The 26,333-nt window shown below is 38.4% G+C and overlaps 1 protein-coding gene across 3 annotated transcripts in view; it reads right to left on the minus strand.

Moving 5' to 3' along the window:
- Nucleotides 1-26,333, minus strand: part of LDAH (lipid droplet associated hydrolase) — a 117,958-nt gene that overhangs the window by 67,584 nt on the left and 24,041 nt on the right. For 2 of the 3 annotated variants that reach the window (XM_027710190.2, XM_027710189.2), the window contains exon 3: nucleotides 17,829-17,963. The exons of the other annotated variant lie outside the window; for it this stretch is intronic. In XM_027710190.2, coding sequence (XP_027565991.1) covers nucleotides 17,829-17,963 — 135 coding nt within the window. The remainder of the gene's footprint in view (nucleotides 1-17,828; nucleotides 17,964-26,333) is intronic. 3 annotated transcript variants of the gene reach the window in all.

Raw genomic sequence — 26,333 nt, forward strand, 5'->3', positions numbered from 1 at the left:
TTAGCACAAAGATGACAACAAAGAAGTTCTTCAGTTAAACTAATATTTCTACTAAAACTACTGATGGTCATATGCCAGCATAACTTATAGTAATTTACTCAAAAAGAAAAAAAGGTTTACTAAAACACACTCAAGGAATGTAAAATTAGATGAGAAGTAATATTTTGTTTATTAGGTCTACATTTTATTTATTTTTTTATATATATTTAATTACACAGCAGCTCAGTCTCATGAAGGAACAGGCTGTCTATATCACAAGTCTAATTACAGGTATACATAACACAAAACCCCCAGAATACTTGAAATACAAGAGGCCACTGGATACAGAAACAAGTGACAGAATAAGTTCTATTGAGTATATGATAATATAACCATGTGTTGGGTTGTGCAGGTCATTTTGCTATCATTTCCATACTGTTTTAGTCAGGCACTGTCAACTCAGTAACTTATCAGCACATCTTATAATGTTTGACATTTCATTTCAATTCTTGAAAATAAGGTTTTTTACAAGAATTTCAGCTTATTTGCTAGTTAGAACAAGGGAAAAGGAGGTAAAGTAGACATATAAATCTTCTAGAGAATTCTCATGGTTCACAAGAACCCAGAAACCAACTAGGAAAGAAAACAAATTTTTATTTGCATTATTCAGTCTCATGAGGTTAATGGCTTCTTTTCACTATATGAATTCTGTATCTGCTAAAATAGATGCTGAACATTGCTGCCATGTACAGCAGAGACAGTCTAGCCCCATCTCAACATTTTCCAAGTTTAGATAACTATGTCAGACGAATACAGTTACTTATTTTATTATTTATTATATTATTATTTATGAAGACATTAGATATCTAATTTATTATTTAGTTATCTAATAAAGAGTAGTGTAGAGATTCTGGTCAACATATTCATAGCTATTACTGACTTCAGCAGAGATGTGCCTGTTCAGAACCAGTTGTGTTGCCAAAGAGGAAGGATATGGTTGGGATTAAGAGTACAGTAAAAAGAAGGGCTTTTCGTCCTTGCATTTGCCCACACTTCAGTTTAGGACTTGAGCATACTCAGCTCAAGCCTGTGCACTAGTGTTTCCTTATGGGAGCTGGGGAGAGCAGAGACTGAAGAAGCAATTTTTAACTGGATGGGTTAGTTGTGATCGATGATGACCATGGACACCCGTTCTACTGCACTGGGCTGAATCATCCTCAGCACAGCGTATTTCACACCACTCAGAGCAAAGATGCTCCAATTCCCAGGCTACTGGTCTGTGTCACACACACATACAATCCCTCTGAGGCTGCGAGTCCTGACAGCCAAGGCTGACCCGAGAGAAATATTTCAGCTGTTTAATACAACCTTTCCTTTCCTTCCAAAATACTGGTTTGTTGCCAAACCCAATCACCTTGGCACTATTCCTGGAGAGCCACACTGGAGGATGAGTGTGCAGTGTGGGGTTTGGTGATCTGCATGCAAAGCTCTCATCACGGACTGACCCCGCTCTCGTCAGGTGAAACTCCAGTAACCCTATATTGAAATACGTATCCTATTTTGCATCTGGACAAATATAAAGTTGCCCACGCCTCGTGTCACTTCAGGTTTCCCCAACACAAATGCTACACTTCTCATAGTCCAAAGTATGTGAGAGCCGGGCTGCGTCACAAGTTTGGAAGATTTATTTCTTTATTTTACAGAATAAAATCGCCCAGGAATTATCCAAAATCAACATGAATTTCTTGGGTGGAGAAGCTTAAATGGGTTCTTTGTATAAGCAAACAGACTTGCACAAACACACTGGCAGTCAGCTCTCCAATGGCTCTACATCAGAGAAGGGACCAGAGTGACTTCACCTCAGGTGTGGAATACATGCCATGGCTGAAGGACAGCTCATTTAAGCAGTTTTCAGATAGTAGAAATTATAAGACTTGTACCTTACGCTGCAAACACCCCATCTGCGCCAAGACATGTGATTTTAAGACTTTATTTAGCTGAAGTGTATTAAAAGAAATACTGTATTTCTTTATTTTCTTTGGCAAAGCATTAATCTTCTGATGTGCTTTTGGAAAAACAAATGCGCCATCACTTTAATGAATCTCTTTTTCTGACCTCTGCTAAAACCACAGGCAGAAAACAATGACAGATTAAAATAAAGTGTTTGCTCTAAGATTAGTCAACAAGTTAATCTTGCTAGGAAAGAGGACTTTGGTTTTCAGGGAAATAACCGAGAATTGTGTTTGTTTGTTTTTTCTGCTGTGTATACAAGGGAAATTCTTAAGCAGAAAAAAAAAGCACAGCAGTTATACAAGCAGACTTTAGGTTGGCAATTCACAAAATGTAGCCCATCATTAAAGAGTCTCCAAAAATCATAGACTTCTTTTTACTGGATGATTCAAAAAGATACTAGAGGCCAGATTTTCCAACAGTACCCTCAAATGCCTGTGTGCTTTTGTACTTTCCGAATTTCAAAAGCAAAGGCTTACATGTCCAAACTCCAAATTGCTCTGGTCACAACAGGTGACTGAGTATTTGAGCTCAGTACATACACTTGTTCACTTGTCAGGGAGTGACTTTGAAGTTTGTCCCAAGATCTGCTCATACACAAGGTCTCCAAATTACTCATGAACAAGTAAGGAACTATGTGAAAAGGTAACTTGTGATTATATGTCATGAAGGAATGGGAGGTAAAAACCACTGGTCTATCTGCACTGCGTCCTCTTCCCTGGACCATTTACTCTAGGAGGTGGTAGCAGGATATCTAAGAAAAATCTCTAATGAACCCCTTGTCTAAAATCTTCTGGTCAAGAATTTTCAGAACTGGACCTTTTGCAGGATAAGGACAAGTAAGTATTTGGAGACTGAACCAGGGGGCTAGAAAAAAATTCACCTCTTCCTCTGAAGATGATGCTCATTTCAGCTGTGTGACACATCATCATGCAGCTTAATGTTAGCAGTAAGGAGAAACAACAAGTTTTTAAACACATGAAAATGCAGTAACAAGAAAGTATCAAGAGGAAGCAAAGCAAAGCGGGAGAAAATACTGACAGGTCAGTGATGACATCAAAGCTTATGAAAAGGCACAAAGCATCAAGTACAGCCAACCACATGGTTCAGGAGAGTTAGCTCAGGGTCATGTTAAGTCCACTGCATCTCCACCAAATACCCTAAGTACAATCAGCATATTGGGCCAAGTGTTTTACACTTTACACATCACGTCCTTTTTCCACTGCAAACATACACACTGCCTGGTGGGAGGAGCAGCAGTTGTGACTGAGTAACTTCTGTGCAGATGAAGCAACCCCTGGGAAGTTTTATCTTATGACAGGGAGAAAGCAACCCCACAACTTAATTACTCAGAAGGATTAGCTGTTAAAATGGTGTGCATAATCAGGAGTCTAATTCTGGAAATTAAATAAATAATTTGACTGCTTTTGTTCTTATAGCAAAAGACAATAATTTCTTACAACTGAATGATGCCACTTGAAACTGTTTAGATAGAACTGTAAGGTTAAAAATTGAGACTTAAGGTGAGTCTACTACGGGCATCCCCTAAAGACATATTGCTTAAAACCTGAATGTTTCACCCAATCTTTCATTTGATTAGTGAACCCTGGATAATTTGTATGAGCAAGCAATAAAATGCCAAAGAAATGGGATGGAAACCGTGAAAGAATGTTCAATAAATACTGAAGAACTGCTCCTGACACCAGGAACCAGGACTTAAAGCATTGTGTTTTAGATTAACCTTTAGACCTTAGGCTGTCCCTAGCACCCTCAGGAACTGTTCATGCAACTTTTAAGATAAACACACCACTCATTAGTGTTTATTGGAGCAATTACTTTTTGTAAAGGTATCCTCCACAAATAAATTACCATTTACTTAAGATACTGAAGTGGTCGTATGTTGTATTTTCTTTACTAGAAAAATAACAAGACCTTATTTTACAAATTGAACTACTGATTTCCTTTGCTATCTGCATACGTATTGCTGGGACACTTGTTTAACACCTAATCTGTTTTTCAAAGGAAGTTGTATTATAATTAAATTAGTACAAGCATAGTGTGACAGAATGAACTAATAAACATGACAAATACTAAACCACAAATTTTTATTAAAAGCATACAGGAGCATATTGAACTTATTAAATTTAGAAATCTGTTAGAAACTTATTTTATTTTGCGTTCACAGTCTTGCTTCCCTCTGATTAGGGTAACTTATTACCAAGGTATGATGAGCACAAACTTTGTCTCCAATTTTGGCAAGGCAAACACCATTAAAGAGTGTTTTATTACACAGTTTTACACCAATCAATGTCTCCATTCCAACCACTCTAACACGCATGAAGCAAATATAACATAGGTGTTTTACATAACATAGATGGAAAAGTTTTCTGTATTTGAATGACTGCATTTTGCAGTCATTCACTAAGCTGAACAACTGCAGAAAGTACAATCTGTTAGAATTTTCAGCATCATATTATAAAGAGAGAAAACAAATAGTAAAACAAAAATTAAAAAACAACCCCTTAGCAAGGGAGAGGTTAGAGAACCACCACTCTATAGGAGTAGATCTGAATTTCCAACATGAAGTGATGTCAAGGAGCAAAAACAAAGAGGTCTGAGCCCATGGAAAACTGATTGTCCATGTTATGTTTTCTTGTTTTCTGGACACACTGAAGCCAAGTGCAAGGCTCTGTGAATGCCTTCCACTTGCCCACACAAACAGAACTTCACACTTCAACAAAACTTGCTTTTATACAGTTTAACAATGAAAGAAAACAAGAATAACGATGTTCTGCACATCACCAAGACTGGGTAGATATAGCATAGATGGCAAAGAAAGGAGAGTGGAAATTCTGTGAGTCTTGAAGGAAACAAAAATAGATGAATATCACTTCACAGGCATTGATTCCTCTGGTGTATGACAAATGAGGTGCTGTGCTGCAGTAGGCAAGTCCAACAGTCACACCTATTGAAAACAGCACTTCAAAACTTTGGGAAGTTTAAACAGATACAAATAGAGAAAGAAGTACTGAGAGCAAACAAGGGAGAGCCGAAGTTTGGAGCAGAGTAAGACAGCTGGCCAAGGAAGACAACCCATGTTATTTCATAGACAGGAAATAAAAAGAATTATTTCCAAAGTAAGAGAAAATGAGAAGGAGCACACTACGATGTCAAGAGAAGGAAAAGGGAAAAAGCAAGGAGCTGAGAGGGGCCGTTACGGATTAACAATAAGAATTTTTACCTCACAGTGACCATACACATTGATGGGTGACATTTTATGAAGTGTTTGATCCTTCTACTGAATTCAACCTATAACTTTTGTTAGGTCAATCTCAATTTTTCTTGAAAATCCCTCCCAAAATTTTATTCAGAACTGCAATAGAGACCAAGACTGAAACATTCAACTAATTATGACTCTTCAAAATAATACCAAAGTAAAACTTATCTTGAGAATAACACTAAAATAACACTAATGCACTTCCGGCCTCACTAGCTCCTATAATGGCATTAGGATGGCACAGAGTAAACTTAGTCCTTTTTCTTTACTTTTGTGTATATTCATCTTGGATGATACTATTTCAACAGAAATATAAAGCAAAGTGTAGGTTTCTATGTTCATTTGTCCATGGAAACATTAAATTTAATATTCAAGTCCAAATTATGTAACAATACCATCTGCATCCTTTTTAAGTAGTAAATGATCCACTTAGGCAAATATAACATTTTTCCATCTTTCATCCTTCAAAATTTATTTATAGATTATAAGAGGCTTTCAAAATTGTTATCTCATATTCCCTGTTGCTGTAAACTGGTGCCACAGTGCTGACTGAAAAGAACTACGTCAGTTTATTCCAGCAGAGAACACGACCGACCCCCTGCTACCAGTGCCAAGGGCTGTAGCACAGCACGTATGCAAAATATTCTGCCATGCAGTGCTACCTCACAGCACTCAATCCATGCTCCTAAGCTGCTACCTGGCTTGAAAAGCCCTGTAATCTGTGTGGGCTCCTCTTTGCACAAGGAGTGTGAGCTGACAGCAAAGGGAACCAGCCACAGCTCAGTGACTCCCAGTACTGATCCCTGCTGGCAAAAGAGAAATGGACAAAACAGTATATGTAAAAGCCTGAATTTATGAAAATCATTTCACTTTCTACTTTATATAAATTTAGCAAGTTTCTTTATCAGTTGCTGATGCTTTAAATAAGCATTTGCACGTGCTGTGCAGTGCAAGTTTTGTATGTTTCAGGAGGAAACACAGTTTTGCCAAATGACCACTTCAAATTCTGATTTATATCTCTTCTTCTCCAGTGTTCTGTTACATTGTTTAAAAATTAATTCTCTATTACCAAGATAGCAATTTCCTTTTTAACCTTCCTGAAGAAAATGCCGAAGGTTTCATTCTTAGTCACTGGCCTGAACTGCCCAGCATGGCAACTATGGCAACATGCCCAAGGTAATGTGATGGTTTCATTTTACTTGGAGTCTTACCTGACAGCTGAAATGGAGACTTAAGTGACACCACTACAAAACTGAGTCCTAACAAGAAAGCTGGATAGGAACTTCTACAAGGGCATGGAGAGATAGGACAAAGGGGAATGGCTTTAAACTGGAAGAGGGTAGGTTTAGATTAGACTAAAGGAAGAAATTCTTCACTATGAGAGTGGTGAGGCACTGGAACACATTCCTCAGAGAAGCTGTAGATGCCCCATCCCTGGAAGTGTTCAAGATCAGGTTAGATGGGGCTTTGAGCAACTTGCTTCTATGAAAGGTGTCCCTGCCCATGGCAGGGAAGTTGGAACTAGATGATCTCTTCCAACCCAAACCATTCCAAGATCTGTCACTACAGATGAATAAGGGATTTTTTGGTCTTCATTTTGCACAGGTGAGAGGTCCTACATGGAAAGTAAACCAATTAACCACAAGCAGTTCTAGAGTCACAGTTGGACAAAGTTTGGTTTTCTCACTCATTTACATTAGCAGATATTAAAGTAACAGCTCAATACAAATGCTTTGAAACTGCCTGCAGCTTTGCAGTATAATTTCTATAAAGACAGCAACTGAGTTTGACCTGCACTCTAGATATAAACAGATCCAAATATGATCAAGTAGAGTTTTATAATAAAGTGAATTCAGAAATACTGAAATTGTTCTCTTCATGATTAATTGAAGAATAAAAGTTCTTCCTCCAAATCATGTAAACACCAGTACAGAAGTCAGCGGAGTGTCTGACAGCAAAGACTCATTAGTAATATGTTTGAAAACATAATACTGTTCGGAAAAAAATGACACTACAATGGCAACCCCTGAGAATTTTAATTATCTGCTATAACGTTTAACCAATGGGGAATAATTTGAAAACTAAGTAGTCACCTGACCACACCAGTAATTTGATAGCTAAATTAGATAATTTTAATAGATGTATGAATCCACTAATCCAGCCTTTAGGAAGGTACGAATGTCTGGCTTAAAGAAAGAGAGCAGTGCCACGTGGTGTCAAAACTAGGAAAAAACAAAAACTCCTTCACCCAGCAAGCAGCTTTGGGACCCCCTCATTCAACCTGAGTCCACAGTACCATATAATTTTCTTTATAATTTCTCTAAGCAGTCATCCTCTACTCAGATCTTACTGAGAGATTTAGGTAGATACACTGAAGGTATGAGTAATTCACTACTGATTATTTCAGAATGAGACCATTTGCAGTTACTTCTTCCTGCACACTCTGCCTTACAGTTTCCTGTATTTCCCTGAAATGCCTACATTGCTCCTTAAAGAAAAGGAAACTCCTAAAACCAAAACAAAACAAGAAGGGGTCCATGTTCCAAACCTGATTGATTTTAGAATCTGGAATTATGTTGTGACGATTCCTCAGTCTTACAGCTGAAGATCACTGTCTATTAAAAATAAAAATGCCACCAAACATTGGATCCCATCAAGATCTGCACCATTTGTTGCAAGCTTTGTGGATATCAAATTAAATCAAAGATCTCTATCATAAAGTAGAAACTCTTAATAGTAAATAAAAGTATTGATCAGCTTTCTTCCTACAGCTAACCTATGAAGAAAATAAACTTTTTTGACTCAAGTATAAAAAAAAAAAATCCAGACCTGTTACACCTTCAGATACAAGGAATTATTCTCTGCTATGGGGATACTTTTTTTTCATTCTGTTAGCAGCCATAAATATATCTTTCAAAGTGAGTTGGGTTAAAAGATTCTTAAGTATACCCCCCAGGGAAAATAATCTGAATCATCTCAATATTGTGTTTATTGAATTATGTTAGGGTTTTACTTTCCCTATAATAGTATGGTATACATTTAAATAAGTTACTCTGAAACATGACAGTGCTGGTCTGTCCTCCCTTGGAAATCAGGACACCAGAAGATACAACTGTTACCTCTTCATAGGGTTCACATTCTTGAACACTTTCCCCCCCCCCCAACAGCCATCTGTATGTAATCAGAAATGATGGTATCAGTTGGAGAACATATCTGTGTCATGGGGTGAAAGGCAGAATATGATCCATAAACAATTTCAAAACCTACATCCAAAGTTTCCTGGAATGCAGTAAAGACATTGTACTCTCCAATGGATGGATGTCTTGATGTCTTTTTTTTTTTTTTTTTTACATCTTGTTTTCTGGATAAAGATCCAGAAGATTGCATCAGGTTTCAAAAGCTATTACAGAATCACAGAATATGCCAATTTGGAAGGGACTCACAATAATCATCAAGTCAAACCCATCTTCAGAAACAGAATTATATTACTCTTATTTGTAGATATGGATGAAAATTTCTGCTTCTTTTAACTGAGGAATTAGTTGAATAAAGTACTAGAATTGGATTAGAAAGCTCTTATGGACATTTTTCAAAAAATATGCCAACAGGTATTCTGCTGACAGACTGAGGGGAAAACCTTGAAAGAATCAGAGAATACAGAGAACCTATTTTTCATGCAACCATAAGAAATGTAAAGACAAAGTTCTATTCTTAGTAATGTCAACAAAAATTAGTCACGACTCCATTGAAGTCAATGGAACATAGAGCTATGCATTAAGTGGTACTAAAATGAGCTTAATAGTGTTTAAGTGATCATTACAAATAAATACATGGCTGCTAAGGTATGAGCAGTTAAAATTGTTATCATTTTGGATGGCCAGAAAAGAAAACAACAGAGCAACTCAGAAATACTTCACATATGGCAAAATTTTATTTTCTTAGTTTTGATTTTAAACAGAACAGGACCTTTAAACACATGCTGAAAATTAAGCAAGACTGATAAAGTCAATGCCAAATGCCAAGATTTCACTCTAAGGATGTATTTGCATAATTATGGACATGATTATGGGACCTCCATGAATAATTAACTGAATGTGGCTAAAAGGAAAGAAGTAAATGGAGTACTGCAGCATCCCTAGGGCTGCTTACTTTTCACACATTTAGATTTCAAACATTCCAGTGGGTTCATAACATGAAATGACCGTTTGTTTCCTTAAAATAGACACCTAGCACTAAAACCATACAGTAAAATTCAGATCTTACCAGGCAAAGACAAAAACCTCAACATTTAAATGCCTCATAATAACTTTTACATGTGCACACACACTTCCTTCCTTAGGCTGCCTTTTCCAAGACAAGGAAGGAATAGGGTTTCTGGGCAACAGCAGTTGCTGGATCAGGAGGGGCAGGAGCACTGCACTGCACTGAGCTGACAGTTCCTGTCCCATCCTGTGAAAACAACCAGTTCCTCTGTGCACACCCCGATGTGGGATCCCTTGCTGTTGACGAACACCATGTGAGGAGCTCAATGTGATTAATCAGTGCCAAGGCCAGCTCTGTAAACAGGAAGCTTCTCCTCTCTATACATTAAAAAAATTACTCTCGGCTATGAAATAGTTATGAAACTAGCAAAATTCTACCTGAATGGCATGCCTGATACTTGGGGGTTTTAATGTATCTACACTGTGATACCCCTAGGCTGGGAGAAATCATGTCATATAATTCTGCATTAAAATTAAGCAGAATTTGAATGTGGTCTGGGACATAAACATAACTACAGAGTTCTCTGGGTCTGTAATATATACACATAACTGACTAAACCTCAAAAGAACTTACATTAGAGATAATCCATCTTTCATTGATTCTCAGGTATTTTAATTTATATGCCTAGGAAGCAGAAAATGTTATTGAAATAGAAATTAATGTGAATTAAATGTGTGTAATGTGAATTAAATGTGTGTATGCATAAGCTTAAAGTATGCATGTGAGATGCCAGCCCAGCTGCCTACCTACTGCTTGTCTCCCTATATATATGTACATATAAATATGCAAGACATAAATGCCTTTTAAACCCAGCTATCACTGTGTACCTCAGCATGGCCACATCTCTGCTGTTATTACTGACCAAACAGTGCTGAAGCATAGATAATGATTTGTTGGTCAAAAAAATTTCTAAGTACTACAGAGACTAATTCTGAGGTGTTTTTGTACTGACCGAACAGACTGCCAGTAGCTCTGATTCACCTGATTCAGCAGTGTAGGTATTCTCCACCATCAGCAATCACTAAAAATATCTATTCTACTTAAAATACATGAGTCACAAGCCAGTGAAAACTACCAAATACATATGGAATCCCTGTGCCTGTGTAACTTCTCTCCCTGGAAACGTTTAAGACCAGGTTGGATGGAGCTCTGAGCAACCCACTCTAGTGAAAGGTGTCTGTGTCCATGGTAAGGGGATTGGAACTAAATGGTCTTAAAGGTCCCTTCCAACCCAGGCTATTCTATGATTCTATGATACACAACAACAAGGATGAGTCCCTATTTTTAGGAGCCCAGTTCTTGGAACACCCAACTTTCATGACCTCCTCCTCTCCTGTTTGCAGCAGTACAGACCACAATCCCACTGCTCACCCTCACCACACATCTGTGGTGGCACAACATCTCTAAGGGCACCGCAGCAAATGCTTACACAAAAGAAGTGTTATTGGAAAAGTATTCTTAGTTACTATTCATTCCGCTTAGCAAGTGGAAAGCGGCCAGAGTGCCAACTTCATCTGATCAGCCAGCTCTTCATGAACCACAAGCAAGTGTCCTGGGAACCACCAGTGTCCCACAGATCACAGCTTGGGAATCACTGTCTCAAATAACTCATAACCCTCTTATTATAGAACACCATGCCCCTTGTCTTGCTCAGGCTACTATTTTAGACTTTTTCCTGCCAGCACAGCATATCATGATGGTAGAAACTTATGGTTCAAATCTGCTAACCATGCCCACACTTTTATCTGACATTTGGTGGACAACTACCTAGCAATTAACAAGATTATTAATTTGCTAAAGTAAAAATTCGGTTTGACCCAAATAATTTCAGTCATTTTTTGTAGATTTATATCACTTGAGCTAGAAGCAGACTCTCACTCATAGTCAATTCTGCAGTTTCATTAGAAACCGGAGGGCTGCAAAAGCAAACTCCGTTCAGATGAATTGTAACAACAGCCAAGAAGCAATATATCAAATAAATTCAAGCTCCACACGGCTTCCAAATTTTCATGTAACACTAGAATTTATTTTTTTTTTTATACACAACTTAATTTCACTTCAAAACTTCACACTGATGGTACATTAACATTTTGGGATCACATAATCAATGTCTTCACAGATAATTTATTATCCCTTCACCACTTTTGTGCTTTTTCCATATTCTTTCTTAAGGATGTAATGCAGTTTCAAAATGGCCTAAAGGCCCTACACTCCATGTGTAAAGAGAAAGCAATGGAAATATTCTTTTGATGGACTAGAAATCAATCATTACCTACCTCTTTTTGTCAAGAACTATGAACTAAGGCTAGCTTAACAGATTTTAAGGACATACTATTATCTTCTACAGTCCATAGAACATAAAAGATCAAACTAGAATTTTATCTTTTAACTTGACTATTAAGAATGGCATTTCATTCAAAAGGAAGTTAATAGTGATTCAGATGCAAAGCAACATTCAGTAGACAATCTGTACCAAAGAGAAAATATGCCTTGCTGACACTATAAAAAGTGTTTGTAATTTGACTTTGTATAGCCCAATACTCATCCGTACAGTTTAGAAAGTTCAAGAGATTTATCTTTAATATAATTTATTACTTGACCAAATATTGTATCATTAAGAGATGACTGATGACTAGCTATTTGTTAGGTATATATTTTAACGCATCAGTTGTGTCTCTTTAATCAATTAAGAATCACACGATTCCATATTTCTGTAGCGCTTGGCATACAAAGACTATTATAACAAATAAATAAACAAATTGACTTTGATTTAATTTTTCTTTACTCTCAATCTTACTTCACTATCAAAAATAGTATCTTGGCCGTCCTAAGGACAAACCAAACCAAACCTGTGTCCTTTTTCTTGAAGGACACTGAAGTGCTGGAGTGTGTCCAGAGAAAGGCAAGAATGGGTCATAGAATCATAGAATCAGTCGGGTTGGGAGGGACCTCTGAGATCATCAAGTCCAACTCTTGATCCACTACCACCACGGTTACTAGACTATGGCATTAAGTACCACATCCAGTCTCATCTTAAAAACCTCCAGGGACAGAGAATCCACCACTTCCCTGGGCAGCCCATTCCAATGTCTGATTACCCTCTCTGTAAAGAATTTCTTTCTAATATCTAACCTAAACTTCCCCTGGCACACCTTAAGATCATGCCCTCTTGTCTTGCTGATAGTTGCCTGGGAGAAGAGACCAACCCCCACCTGGCTACAACCTCCTTTCTGGGAGTTGTAGAGAGTGATGAGGTCTCCCCTGAGCCTCCTCTTCTCCAGACTAAACAACCCCAGCTCCCTCAGCCTCTCCTCACAGGACTTATGCTTGAGTCCCTTCACCAGCCTTGTTGCTCTTCTCTGGACCTGCTCCAGCACCTCAATATCCTTCCTGAACTGAGGGGCCCAGAACTGGACACAGCCCTCCAGGTGTGGCCTCACCAGTGCTGAGTACAGGGGAAGAATCACTTCCCTGGACCTGTTGGCCACACTGTTCCTGATCCAGGCCAGGATGCCATTGGCCTTCTTGTCCACCTGGGCACACTGCTGGCTCATGTTCAGCTTCCTGTCAATCCAAACTCCCAGGTCCCTCTCTGTCTGGTTGCTCTCCAGCCACTCTGTGCCCAGCCTGTAGTGCTGGAGCATAAGTCTTATGAGAAGCTGCTGAGGGATCTAGGGGGGCTCAGCCCACAGAAAAGGTGGCTCAGGGGGGATGTTCTCGCTCTCTACAACTCCCTGAAAGGAGGGTGTAGCCAGGTGGCTACACAAGGTGGTGGTCGGTCTCTCCCAGGTAACAAGCAATAGGACAAGGGGAAATGGCCTCAGTTGTGCCAAGGGAGGTTCAGGTTGGATATATAGAAAAATTTCTTCACTGAAACAGTGGTTAAACATTGGAACAGGTTCCCCAGGGAAGTGGTGGAGTCACCATCCCTGGAAGTGTCCAAAAAACGAGTGGAGGTGGCACTTTGTGATATTGTTTAGTGGGCATGGCGGCATTCAGTCAAAGGTTGCACTTGATGACTCCTTAATGACTCTATGATTCTACTCTTACTTCCATCTGAGATCTCTTATTTCCTATTTCTTGTCAAGCCACAGCAGATGTCCACAGAATTAGACCACTTTAAGACATGGTTATGTATGTACACAGGCTGTCTATCCATTTTTAGTGCCAATTTAAAACAGAATAAGAAAGAGCTAGAAAACTGTTCTCCTTTTTGTAATTTTGCCTACACCTAAGGATTGATGTGGGCCTGTTTTGCAGCCACAGCAGTGTTCAAAACAACTGCTTTTTTAAAAGCTGAGGAGGAGGAGAAGGATGTTGAAATTGAGGTATAATTTTTCATTGTGTTCACTGAGTAAAAATAAGTTTCAAATTATTTTTCACAGTGGACTGATTGCTGGAAACAGAATTACAGCTATGAAATGTTCAATTAATGGTGTGTGTCTTTGTGGAGCAGAGCCTGCAAGAACTCTCTGAATAGAAGGATATCATAGAGAAGTAAAAATGAAGGGTGTAGCTTTGTTTGGTTTCCAAACTGCTAAGTGCCTCCAGTCAAATAGGAAGTAGTCTATGATTGATGTCTGCTGTTGGAAAACTTGTTTTAGTCTTTCTGAGACTTTCAAAATTTACCTGATCTACATATAACCAGACATAATACTTCCACACAGTTGGCCTAATTTTAGACCCCTTTACAGCATCATCACTTACAAGTTAAGTGCACTATTTAAAGGCATGCACACTTTAAATCAGTAGTCTCTGAAATGAGGTGTATGCACAGTGGGGTACAGGAAAGAAGTACCAGAAATGTAGAGGAACATGTATGTAATTTAAATTTTTAAAAATGGTATGTTGAGGGTGTGTGCCCCAAATTCTTTTTACTGACAGCAGTGCAGGAGCAAAAAACTTTGTAGACCACTGTTGTAAATGCATCAGTATGAATTGTTCTTTTCTGCTAGCTCCCCCTCCTCCCCCACTTTTATTTGCTAGATTGCAATCTGAAAAATCTCAATAATCAATGGTGTCAGAGATTCAAACGTTTTCTGCATAAATTTATGCCCTCACCTTTGTTATCAAGAAATACTGAACTTTCTCAGAGGATCTGCATGTGGCTATTTTAGATAAGGCTTTATGAAACGTCTATAGGAAGGACATAGGAACACATGGAATTTTTACAGTACACCTTAATTTTTAAAAAATACTTTGCTGGGTCAAGCATGTCAATCCCCCAAGGTCAGCAGTGGCAAGAGAAGATGCTATTCAGGCATCACCAAGCCTGGACACTTTCTGCCTCCCTTCCCCTTGTGGTGATTCTTTCAGGCTCACAACCCTGCCACAGGATGGCACTGGGACCAGGAGCAGCACAGAAGTGTGAAGGTCAGTGTCCAACGCAAGGACAGGAGTGCACCCGCATTTAGAGAACTTCACTCTTTCAGCAGCTGTTTATGAACCACCTGTCCATCAGGTTGTTTTATCCTTTTAGGTCTGCTCATACAATTTGCCCACAATATAGTGCTTTGGCTGTTAATTCCTTAAACTTTTTACCTGATGCATAAATAAATAAATACATTCTCTCACCTGTTTTAAATCAGCTTGTTAAGTGATGGTTAGTTCCACTACTGAATCTGGTATATTTCATCCTGTATTTACCTTATTTACTGTCATGATTTTGCATAGAATCATAGAATCATAGAATCAGTCGGGTTGGAAGGGACCTCTGAGGTCATCAAGTCCAACTCTTGATCCACTACCACCACGGTTACTAGACTATGGCATTAAGTACCACATCCAGTCTCATCTTAAAAACCTCCAGGGACAGAGAATCCACCACTTCCCTGGGCAGCCCATTCCAATGTCTGATTACCCTCTCTGTAAAGAATTTCTTTCTAATATCTAACCTAAACTTCCCCTGGCACACCTTAAGATCATGCCCTCTTGTCTTGCTGATAGTTGCCTGGGAGAAGAGACCAACCCCCACCTGGCTACAACCTCCTTTCTGGGAGTTGTAGAGAGTGATGAGGTCTCCCCTGAGCCTCCTCTTCTCCAGACTAAACAACCCCAGCTCCCTCAGCCTCTCCTCACATGGCTTGTGCTCAAGTCCGTTCACCAGCCTTGTTGCTCTTCTCTGGACCTGCTCCAGCACCTCAATATCCTTCCTGAACTGAGGGGCCCAGAACTGGACACAGCACTCCTGGTGTGGCCTCACCAGTGCTGAGTACACAGAAGAATCACTCTCCTGGTCCTGTTGGCCACACTGTTCCTGATCCAGGCCAGGATGCCACTGGCCTTCTTGGGCACGTGGGCACGCTGCTGGCTCATGTTCAGACACTCAGTCATGCTCCTGAGAAGCATTATGCTCCCCAAATCAAAGAGTCATGTAATGTCTCAAAACGAGAAAGCTGCTTTCTCTGTGTTGTTTTAGTTGTCTTTCTGCATTCACTCACCAACTTCACTCTTGAAAAGTTGTCATTGAGATGCCCATCAGAACTGCACTCTAATAATCAAGGTGTGGGTCCACTATGGTCACATACACTAACAAACCAATGCCTCCTGCCTTGTATGTAACACTCCTCATGGCCAATGCTTTGTTGTCTTAAATTTTTGTCTGCCACTGTGCAATGAGAGATGATTAATATTACAGAACGGTCAGTGATGACACTAGTATCTTTCCTGAGTTTTATAAATGTACTCAAAGTTCAAGATTGCCTAGGCAGAGTTAAAAAAGATCTTTTTTGTCAGATGCATTAATTCATACTTATCTATCCTGAAACTTGTCTACCATCTTCTTGCCCAACCATTAAATTTTGTGAGATGTTTACACAGTTCCCTCACATCTAATGTCTTCTCAGTAATTAAATGCTATGAAGTGCCATTCACAAACTGAGAAATTTCTTTGTTTACTCTCATTCTGCAGGTCATGGGTGAATATATTGAATAAAACCCGACACAACACCATCATGGTACTTCACTTCTGACCTGTCCATCTTAAAAAGCTACCACATTCTTGAAAATTCCCCCTCTCACAGAAGCATTGTCAGTGCAAAAGGATACAGTGAAGTCAGCTAAACATTTGCGTTCAACTTAGATCTATCAGCTGCTTTTACCGACTGGAGCTGTCCTCCACCCAGATTTACACTCTTTAGTAGTACAGGGACTGTCACAGTGGAAATGGGACAACACCCCTACTGACTCAATCTAAAATCCTTCCCCCTTTCAATTTGCTCAGCCATTTCAAGTCACCAAACACATCTCTCACTATCAAAGGTTCTTTTTACTAACTACACACTTACAGACACGATCCCAGTGCAGACCTTCAAATGTTCCCTGCAATAAACTCAGCTCCACTCTGTTGCCAAACTTCTACCTGTTCCCTGTGGCTACTACTGTTCCAGAAATTATAAAGCTAAGGATTTCTCACCTGTCAGAAAAAAATGCTAGTAGCCAGTAGCTTGATGCTTGAACATAATGACTGGCAGGAATTTTACCAAAGAAATACAAGTTTCATATTTAACTTTCAAACCTGAAATTAAATAAACCAATAAAAAGGCTTAGAAGCTCAGGTGCAAAGGTTAGTGAGGGAAAGTTATGCTAAACAGCTAAAATGGTTTCTTCTTCAAAATTTTCAGGTAAATTTACATTGCTGGACCTTTTGGACCTAAGAAATCATACTGATTTACTGCTACATCACTGCAGCCTGACCAAGTCCAGAGGTATTCTGACAATAAGCAGCTTTCAGGGCAGGATTTGCTGCTGGCTCCCCCTGTTTTACAATGTTCTACATTAACAATGTCTGTTCAAGTTGGCTACTACGTCTTGCTGGAGATCTGCATGTCAAAAGACTCGTAAGAGATACACAAACAATCTCTCCCCTCCAAACACCCCACACCCCAGACTCAGAAAGATGTAATTGCTTCTAGGAAATTCAGTAATTTAGTACAGCTATTATTAAATTCAGAGATAATTAAATCTCTCCTAACATACTCAATCTTTGAATTGGACATTTAATTTAAAAACGTACTTTTCTAATCTACTCTTCTCAACACAGACACATTCTAGATCCTCTTCACTGTAACTTGTCTCTAACAACTGCCAACAGCAAATTCTTATTCTCTTAATAGCACTTATTTGTCTGGCAAATCTAATTTACCTAAAAATACTTTTTTTCCCTCAGTAAATCCTCATACAACTGTTCTGTGGAAATACAATTGAGACACTTAAAACTCATATCCTTCTAACAGGCCATGTTCTGGTAGTGAAATGGGAGGGGTACAAACATTTGTATGCACAAGTTGCAATATTGTACCTTCTATCATTTCCATCCCACTGGGAGGTTTACAATGTCCGGCATGGCTCACAACCCACACGGGATACTGCTGGTTCAGTCCACAATATAAAGCCTGTATAAAGGTCCTGTAATAACCTGCCAGTCCAGGGTTACCTGCCAAAAAACAGAAAACGTACAAGCGCAGTCAATATTAACCTTCCTACAGCAAGCATTCTGCTTCAAAGCAAACTAAACAGCATTATACAGCAATTTGTTAATTTATTTTCTCTAGTGCATTTCCAATTTTTGTTTTCCCAAAGTCGGAGGCTATGCTATTCAACTGGTTTAATTCCATCGATCAATGGCGTTCATGGGAAGCATTTTACAGATTACACTGAAATGGTAAAACCTAAAACTGAAGTCCAACACAAGAGAAAATTTCTTTTTCCATCAGAGGTCTAACAGCTTGCTCTATCTGTCTATCCATCTATCTATCCATCCCATCAAGCTACAGAAACACGAAGTGAAAATATCACAAAGACTATAGCATATGTCACTTGATCCAGATGTCTGCCCTTCAAATATCTCAGTGTTACCACTTCCAAATATCTCAGTGTTACCACTATAGTCATTCTGATTATACAAAGGGTTGCCCTGACCCTGAAAGAAAGGATGATTTTACTTTAAACTCATTGGAATAAACTTATTTTTCCCTGTTTGCAACCTCATATTCTCTCTGTCCCTTTCCACACCACTGGAGAAGCTCTTTCCTTTTCAACCTTCATGCTCTAGAACCACAGGAGAAGCTGTGCTCTCTCCTGTACTCCATCAGCTTTACAGAGGACTTCTTCGAAGATGCTGGTGTCTGAACGAACACAGTTTGCCCCAGGAGAGCAGACCACCTGCTCTAAAATCCAGTTTAACAGTGACAATATCAACAGTCAGGTACCATTGCTGAAGTGGAAACTGAAATACTGTCTCAAAGACAAAAATATGTATCTGGGAGGGATTTCAGGACTGCCAAACAAAACTCTAATATCTGTTCCTCCTTTCTTTCTTTTTTGGTTATCAGTAGTGAGATAAGTTGGAGAGTAAAGCCATATGAAGATGAAGCAGAGGTTTCCTAATTTCCATACGATGCATAAAAATTCCGCATAGACATAAAAACATACAATTGCTATATATTTACTGATTTTCCAGAGGAGTTTCACTGATTTCTTGTTATCATGTTATCATTTCTTGACATTGGACAAGCCCACCATCATAGTTAGGATTTTTCATTTACATTTCTTTCACTCCCACGTCAGGCAATTCTTAGTTTGGATATCATCAACAGCAAAACGCAACAAGAGCACTATTGTGTAAAAAGGTTGCCATTTTTTAAGACGAAGACATTCCAAAATAACACCAATGTATTGCAAAACAAAAAATCCTTCATTAAAATTTTGTCAACCCCTTTATATCAGTCTGATTGCAATAACAGAGGCTGAGCTGTCTAAGTATTGATATGACAGAGAAGAAGAAACAAAGACACAATCAAATTAGTACTTGTGGAAAAGGTGCGTGGAGATAAAAATGGGGTTTATTCCAATTCTTCCCTTTCTGTAGTGGGTATTTTCATATTTTCTTCTTTCACTTCCACCCTTTTGTTCTTCAGGCAGGACACAGTGAGTTCATCGCTCTCCCAAGAGGCATTCCCTCAGCCCAGGCCTTCCAGAGCAGCCTGTTCACCACTGAGCAGGAGTGTCCCAGGCACCCACAGCCACCTGCAGCACAGACACGTGTAGGAAGTGATGCCACGGCTCACAACGGGGATCATGGATGGGCACAGGAGGGAAGCCTTCCACTCTAGGTCGTGTATCTCACATGTTTCACCCCTCACTTACATGTAAAAAGAGTCTCTGATGGTTTTTAAACCTTAATAAAACTACCCATCTTACAACAACGTTGTTTTTACAGCTTTTTACAACGTTGTACACAGCTTTGGAGGGAGAAAAGAAACCACCAAACCCCAGTATCAGTTACTACATATTTCTAAGCATCTATTTGCAAGCTTGACATTAAAGGAGAATTAAAAAAAAATAAAATTGTTGCATTATATAAACTCCAGAATGCATGATCTAATTTTTGTAATCTGATTTCCAGAAAAACAACTTAAAATCCACAAGGGTCACACATCCATACAACTGTATCACGCTTTCATACGTAAAAATATATAACACAGAGGGCCCCAGAGAGAGTAAAATAAAATCTAGACATCATCTGTCAAGTTCCTTGGATTGATGTTACACAGAGGACATACGTCTTTCAGCAAGGTTGAAGATAAAAGTAGCAACACTCCAAAATAAATTGTGTCTTTTGTAGTACAAATGATCACAATATTTTGGCACTATGCTTTGTCCTGAAATATAATGCAATTAGGAATTTTGAGATCAAGGAGTCACAACATTATTCTCTATCAGAGCCTTTTTCCTTTACATTTTTCTCTCCTTTAATAATGCAGAACAAGGAAAGGAGAAGAAATGACAGCAGCTGTCTTAGACATTTTGTTGCTCTTTCCCATCATCAGCCAGGTGAACCTAATGCATAAAATCTCAGGATTTGGCCACCAACTGAGGAGCAATCAAGTAAGAACAGCTTAAGGACAGTGAGGCTCTGCATCAAATACTATACAAAGCTCAAGACACAAATATTTCTTTGAGGGAAAGGGGATTTTTATCCTGTGATAAATATAATGTGTATTTTAGGCAGGTAAAAACAAAAATCCATAAATGCAAAAGAAATGCCATTTCTGCACTCCTCATGATCATGTGCTCATGTTAAAAGACATTCTGAGAGGTCTGAGATGTTAGAATTGCTACTGGCACTTTAAAATGCCTTGAAGAGGTATGAATGAGAACTGCTGGCATAAGCAGAAAGGAAAACCAACACGAATTTTAACAGTAAAGATTTCTATAGAGAAATCACCACATGTAAAGCAGCTATAAATTTATTCTTTATTGAACTTGCAATTCCAGTGGAGTTATTGCAGACTTGCACTAACTTAAGTAAATGCAGATCAACAGCCCTTGCTCTTGAAAGCTGGCATCTACAATATTTGTAAGTGGAGAATGTTTATCTCACATTTCTGTAAAGTAATTTTATATGTTTTTACTTGAGCTGCTATCTGTCAAAATACTTTAAAGGGGAACAAACAAAAAAACCCTGATCAGATAAAGATTCTTTTCATACAACGGAATAATAGTAAGAGCTCATGGAAATAACTGGGGTTCCATATGCACAACAGTCTGTGATCAATAATATTTTGGGCTCATCTACTGCGACTGAAATGTGCTCAATTAAATTATTTTATTTTATAGACAAGGTTAATCACAAAGGTGCCCAGGCAACACAGTGCTCATTTGAGCATTTTACCTATTTCCCAGTACATCAAACCAAAACTGCCTATGCTCTATCACTCAGCAACCAAGTGTCAAAAAATGGAAACCATAAGTAAATTCAGTGTTAACCTCCATGATTTGAAGGTTACTCCAGTTATTTGAATACCACATCAATCCCTAGGCACCTCAGGGCAGCTGAATCATTCATGCACGCCAGCAGATCTCAAGTTGCAGTCATCTGAACCAAGAAGCACATTGTAAGCAGTTACTCTCAACTGTGCTTAATTTTCAACTGCATTTATGTTGTTTCAGGAGTCTTTTAAACAACAGCTGTAAATGGTGACCCTAACAGAAGAAGACACAAAACTACAATACACTGAGCATTTGCTTAATTTGCAGAATATTTATAAGCATTTCATGGGAAGAGTACGTCAAATGGACAATTTATACAGTGAATCAGAACAGTGGGGGCACTTTATTTGGTGTACTCATAAGGTGCAATAGCCAAGGGACTCCTGCCTGTTCTTCTCTGTAGCACACAACACGTCACCCAGTTATTCTACACTAAGCTCAGTCTTTCCATTTTTAATTTGAAGACAGGAATCTACTTGTTCCCTTTCCAATCTGTTTCACCCAAGCTAACACAGAACAATTGAGTGCAGAGGTTTAACCTTGAGCTATAGTAAAAGGTAAATATTGTCCACTTTTATATACTGCAGATATAAGCTTTCAAAAACTGGAACTACTATTCTTTAATTATCCATGTAATTAAAAATATGAATATTACTTATAAATATGCATTTTCCTACCCTTCACTTTCACACACATTCTTGTTAATACTTTTTCCATCAAATCAGGATTTTAAATGCCATCTGCTTCCTTCTTATGAAGACAGCTAGAAGCAGAGAAAGAACAACTTGTACAAACTGAGTATCTACCCCAGGGTATCACTGCTAAAGAATAACCTTTATCCTGATTTCACAGGATTTCCTATATAACACATCATAAAGTCAAACTTGGCCTGTTTTAAATGAAATACATACTAATATTTGAGATGCTGCACTTCCAAAAAAGAAGTTACTCAGACTTGGTAAGTTCAAAGTTATATATGGTATGCCATCACTGCAATTCAATCAGTTTAATTCTGAATGGCAAACATGTCCATTTAAAAAGTCACAGACTACAGCTACTGCTCATAAGCAATGACTGTTTATGACAGCTTACAAATTTTCAAGCATTTTTAATTCTTCAGCAACAGAAAATATTCATGTAAAAGGAAAATTATAATTAAGAGAACACTACATGCAAAAATGTTTCCGATATACACCAAACCATGACAGAAAAGTCTTCTGTCCAGAAAGGCATAGGTCAAAAATATATACAGCTTACTGAAAAGAAATTTAGACTAAAACATAAAATTAAAATAATTCTTAGCAGTTCTGGAAGGGATGGCTGAATTGAAAAAGATTTATTTGAGTAGTGTACAGTAAAAGGCAAGAGTGGAGGGGAGTGAAGGAGAAGAAATTTACGTGTAGCTAAGTCATCTCAAACCTTGTTTGGAAACAAGCTATTGGGTTCCATGCACTGTCCTGTGAGATGTTCCCCAGTGTTTCCAGTTGTGTCTCCAGAAGCCTGGCCACCTGTGGGAGCACTAGCTGGCATTCAGCCGTGGTGCTTTATATGCTTTCCAGCAGTTGCTTTCTGCCTGCTCTGGGACCTCAACAGGACCATAAAGAATAAAGGCAGCTACATGAATACAAGAAGGGAAATACACAGCCAGCAGTGGGTTTACAGAGAACTCTGAGGAATTGGAAAATATGCCAGCAATTACCATGTGTTTAATTTTAGAAATAATGCACAGTTTCAGAGTTAAATGTGTATGATGCAGTATTTACATTATAATCTCCTGCAAGAAAAAATGAATGCAGACTTTTAAAAAGAAAAAAAAAGAGCAGCCATAAATCAAACTTGAAATCCAGGGGTGCACAGCAGGACCACACAAAAATCATTTTTGTGGCAATGATTCTCACTGCCTCTTCTCAGAGCTGCCAAAGCTCCCAGCTCCAGCTCGAAGAGCCTAAATGACAAGTTCCTTGCTCAAGGAAACTTAATCTGCCTTTGGCATCTGACCAGCCACCATGGAAGAAGATGCAACTCCCCTATGTTAATGAATGGAAAGCAGCCCATACAGATGTCAGAAGGATTTAAATGGAGCATGTAAAAAACACAATGATGTTCTCACACTTGGGAGAAAACAGCAGAATCTGACACCGTGGCTGATGATCAGCCCTTAAAAGGCAACACACAGGTTTCCCTGACATGCAGGGTCAAGGGATTCCAAATAAAACCTGTCAAATAACATCTGAATGACCATCATAAACTCACAGCAATTAAGCTTTCACCTGTTTGCACGTCTAGGGGACTGGCATTCTTGGTCCTGCATCCACTAATAGTCCCTACACTAGAGGAGCAGCATCAGCAAAGGAGCAAACAATTGCAAGGATGTTGTACAGAAACACATGTGAAAGCTCCGTTTGATCCTCTCTTAACTCTGGAATTGTGAATGTGGCTGGAAAGCACCTTAATATATTTGCTTGGATTATGAAAATAGGGAATCTCAGAAGGATCCAGCCAGCTGTTTGTAACACAGCTTATTAGAAAGGTTTTTCAAGAACATTTCACATTTTTTCCCTATATATACATATATAACACATACTTTTATTAGTTTCATATAGCTATAAATCCTATATTACATATAGGATTTTATAATACACATTCTTTATACACATTTTGCAAAGCCAATAAGCTTTCCTGCTGTTCTCTAATGCTGTTCCACCTTTAGGATAAATGTGAGTCCATTTACCTCTAAAGAAATCCCACAGACAGCCTGATAAACCTGAATTAACCTAACACAGCTGGTTTTGCCCAAGTGACAATTGTGCCTGAAGCCTGAGAATAAGAATTCCCAGCTAAAAACTGTGACAGTACATGCTTGTTTTCTCACAGGAACGATTAACAGCATGTATCCAGGCAGACAAAACATGAAGTCCAAAATATTGATTTCACCCACTGCAAACCTACTGGACTTTGTGATTAAGCGATATTGCACAGGCTATAAAGTTCACAGATGTATTTCAATAGTTACCTCTAATGCCTCAAGCAAAGTAGGTACATAAATAAATAAAAAAAAAAGCCTAGATTTTATTTTTTTATATGTTTGTAAACTAATATTTCTTGGAAGGAAGTTAAGATCAAGATACAAAACTAAAATAATTGAGTTCCTAATAGAATAGCCATTTTTTCACATTTTTCAAAGGTAGAATCCAGGATTTTCTAGTGCTTACAACTAAATAATTTTTGTTCTACTTTGTCCACAGCAAAAGAAAAATTAAAACATTTAATTAGACCTCCTAGTACACACCTACACATACACAGTCTCTTAAACCTCTCCGTAGGCAGATGAAGACAGATATAAGTACTTTTAACATCCCAGAGATGGTTGGTCTGATCCAATCCATCCTAGAACCAACTGATGCTGGCAGAGAGGCTACTGCAAGTTCTACACTGGGTCTAGAATTCCCAGTGGGAATTTTTCAGCCAGCTTCACGGACTGAAGCAGAACAGGACCAGTAGAAAGCAAACCTCCTTCTGAAATAAAGAGGGAGCACAAAGGAAGTGCACAAAGAGGAACACGAGACTTGATGTCAAATGGGTTCACAGGAATGCCTATGAAACATCTGAATAACACAACCCTGATGAGACAACAGTGGCAGGAAAAAGACAAAGGAAAGAAAAATAAATAATTCAAACCCAAGATAACCACAAATTTTTTGTTTTGTGCCGATACACAGCTCTGCAGATGTGATCACTTTTGAATAATATGCAAGGAGAAGGAAACAATACACTCAAAAGGCAACAGAAAGAACATTTTCAAATATGTATCAGAGATTTTCCTATGCTGTACCACTGATAATAATTACAAAAAAAAAAAGCATAGGTTTGGGGGCTTTGGGGTTTGTTTGGTTTGTTTTATAAAGATAGCAACAGATAGGAAACAAATATCAACACAGAACACCAAGACAGCTAATTTTAGAAAAGAAGACTGAAAATGTGTTTCTGCGTTTTTTGTGTTATCAAGAGTGAACAGAACGTCACACTTGAAAACAACAGTCTAAGGTGATTTTGCAAATGAATTTTGCATTTGCATTTTTGTCAGTCTTCAGAAATGCAAGATAAAAGAACAGACTGTTCTGCAGGTGGATAAACCAACATTTACCAATCCACATCCTTAGGAAAAAATTCTTTGCATTGACACCACTGCATTTCTGATTGAAGAAAAAAGCCTTATAGTTGGGGTATTAGTACTAGTCCTAAGTAGATGCTCCATGGAAACTTCAACTGAAACACTTTATTCAGGAAAACACAAAACCCAAGTCACTTCCCAAGCATATTTGTTTAGTCATTTGAGGTCTATTATGAAGAGTTTCTGCCTCTTAAGAGAAGGCTGTGATACGAGATAAAAAATACCTAAAATTTAAAGGTGAAGGGCAGTTACTTATTCCTATGGGAGATTTTAAATCCATCATGAATAACCAAGAATTGTTTTCAAAAATGGAAATCAGGACAATGATCAAAATTTTTCCATCATGTCCATAACAGGAAAACAAGAGCAAGAGCTATGACTTAATTTTTGGTTCTACTGTTTTCTGTAATCCAGATATTGAACATAATGGGTCACATTTATTTCTAATACAGATTCAGTGATCGATAAGATTTACCAGCAGAACAGAAATGAGGCCTTCTGTTAACTTGAAGAGAATTTTTATTTTTCATTATTATCAGATATAACTAAGTCAAAATGTTTAATATCAAGGCAAATCCATATCAGCTCAGGTATTTATGGTAGCAGCTCCCAGGAAGGAAGCACAGTACATGCTGCTGTAGCTTTAAACATTTTAACTGCATTATTTGTACATGATGCACATGGAAACAAAGGATTTCCTTCATAGGTAGGTCCTCAGTAAGTAATTTCTTCTTCCCTTCTGCCTCAGACACCCCATGAAGAGAAACAGATCCTTTTTTAAATTGTCAAATCAAGCAAAATACCCTAGAACACAACTTTCCCATAACTCTGGCCAACTCAAGCCACTGCATGCTGCAGGAG

This window comes from Pipra filicauda, unplaced genomic scaffold, assembly GCF_003945595.2.
Source record: "Pipra filicauda isolate LSUMZ 115617 unplaced genomic scaffold, ASM394559v2 scaffold144_size1929842_pilon, whole genome shotgun sequence".
Lineage (NCBI taxonomy): Eukaryota > Metazoa > Chordata > Aves > Passeriformes > Pipridae > Pipra > Pipra filicauda.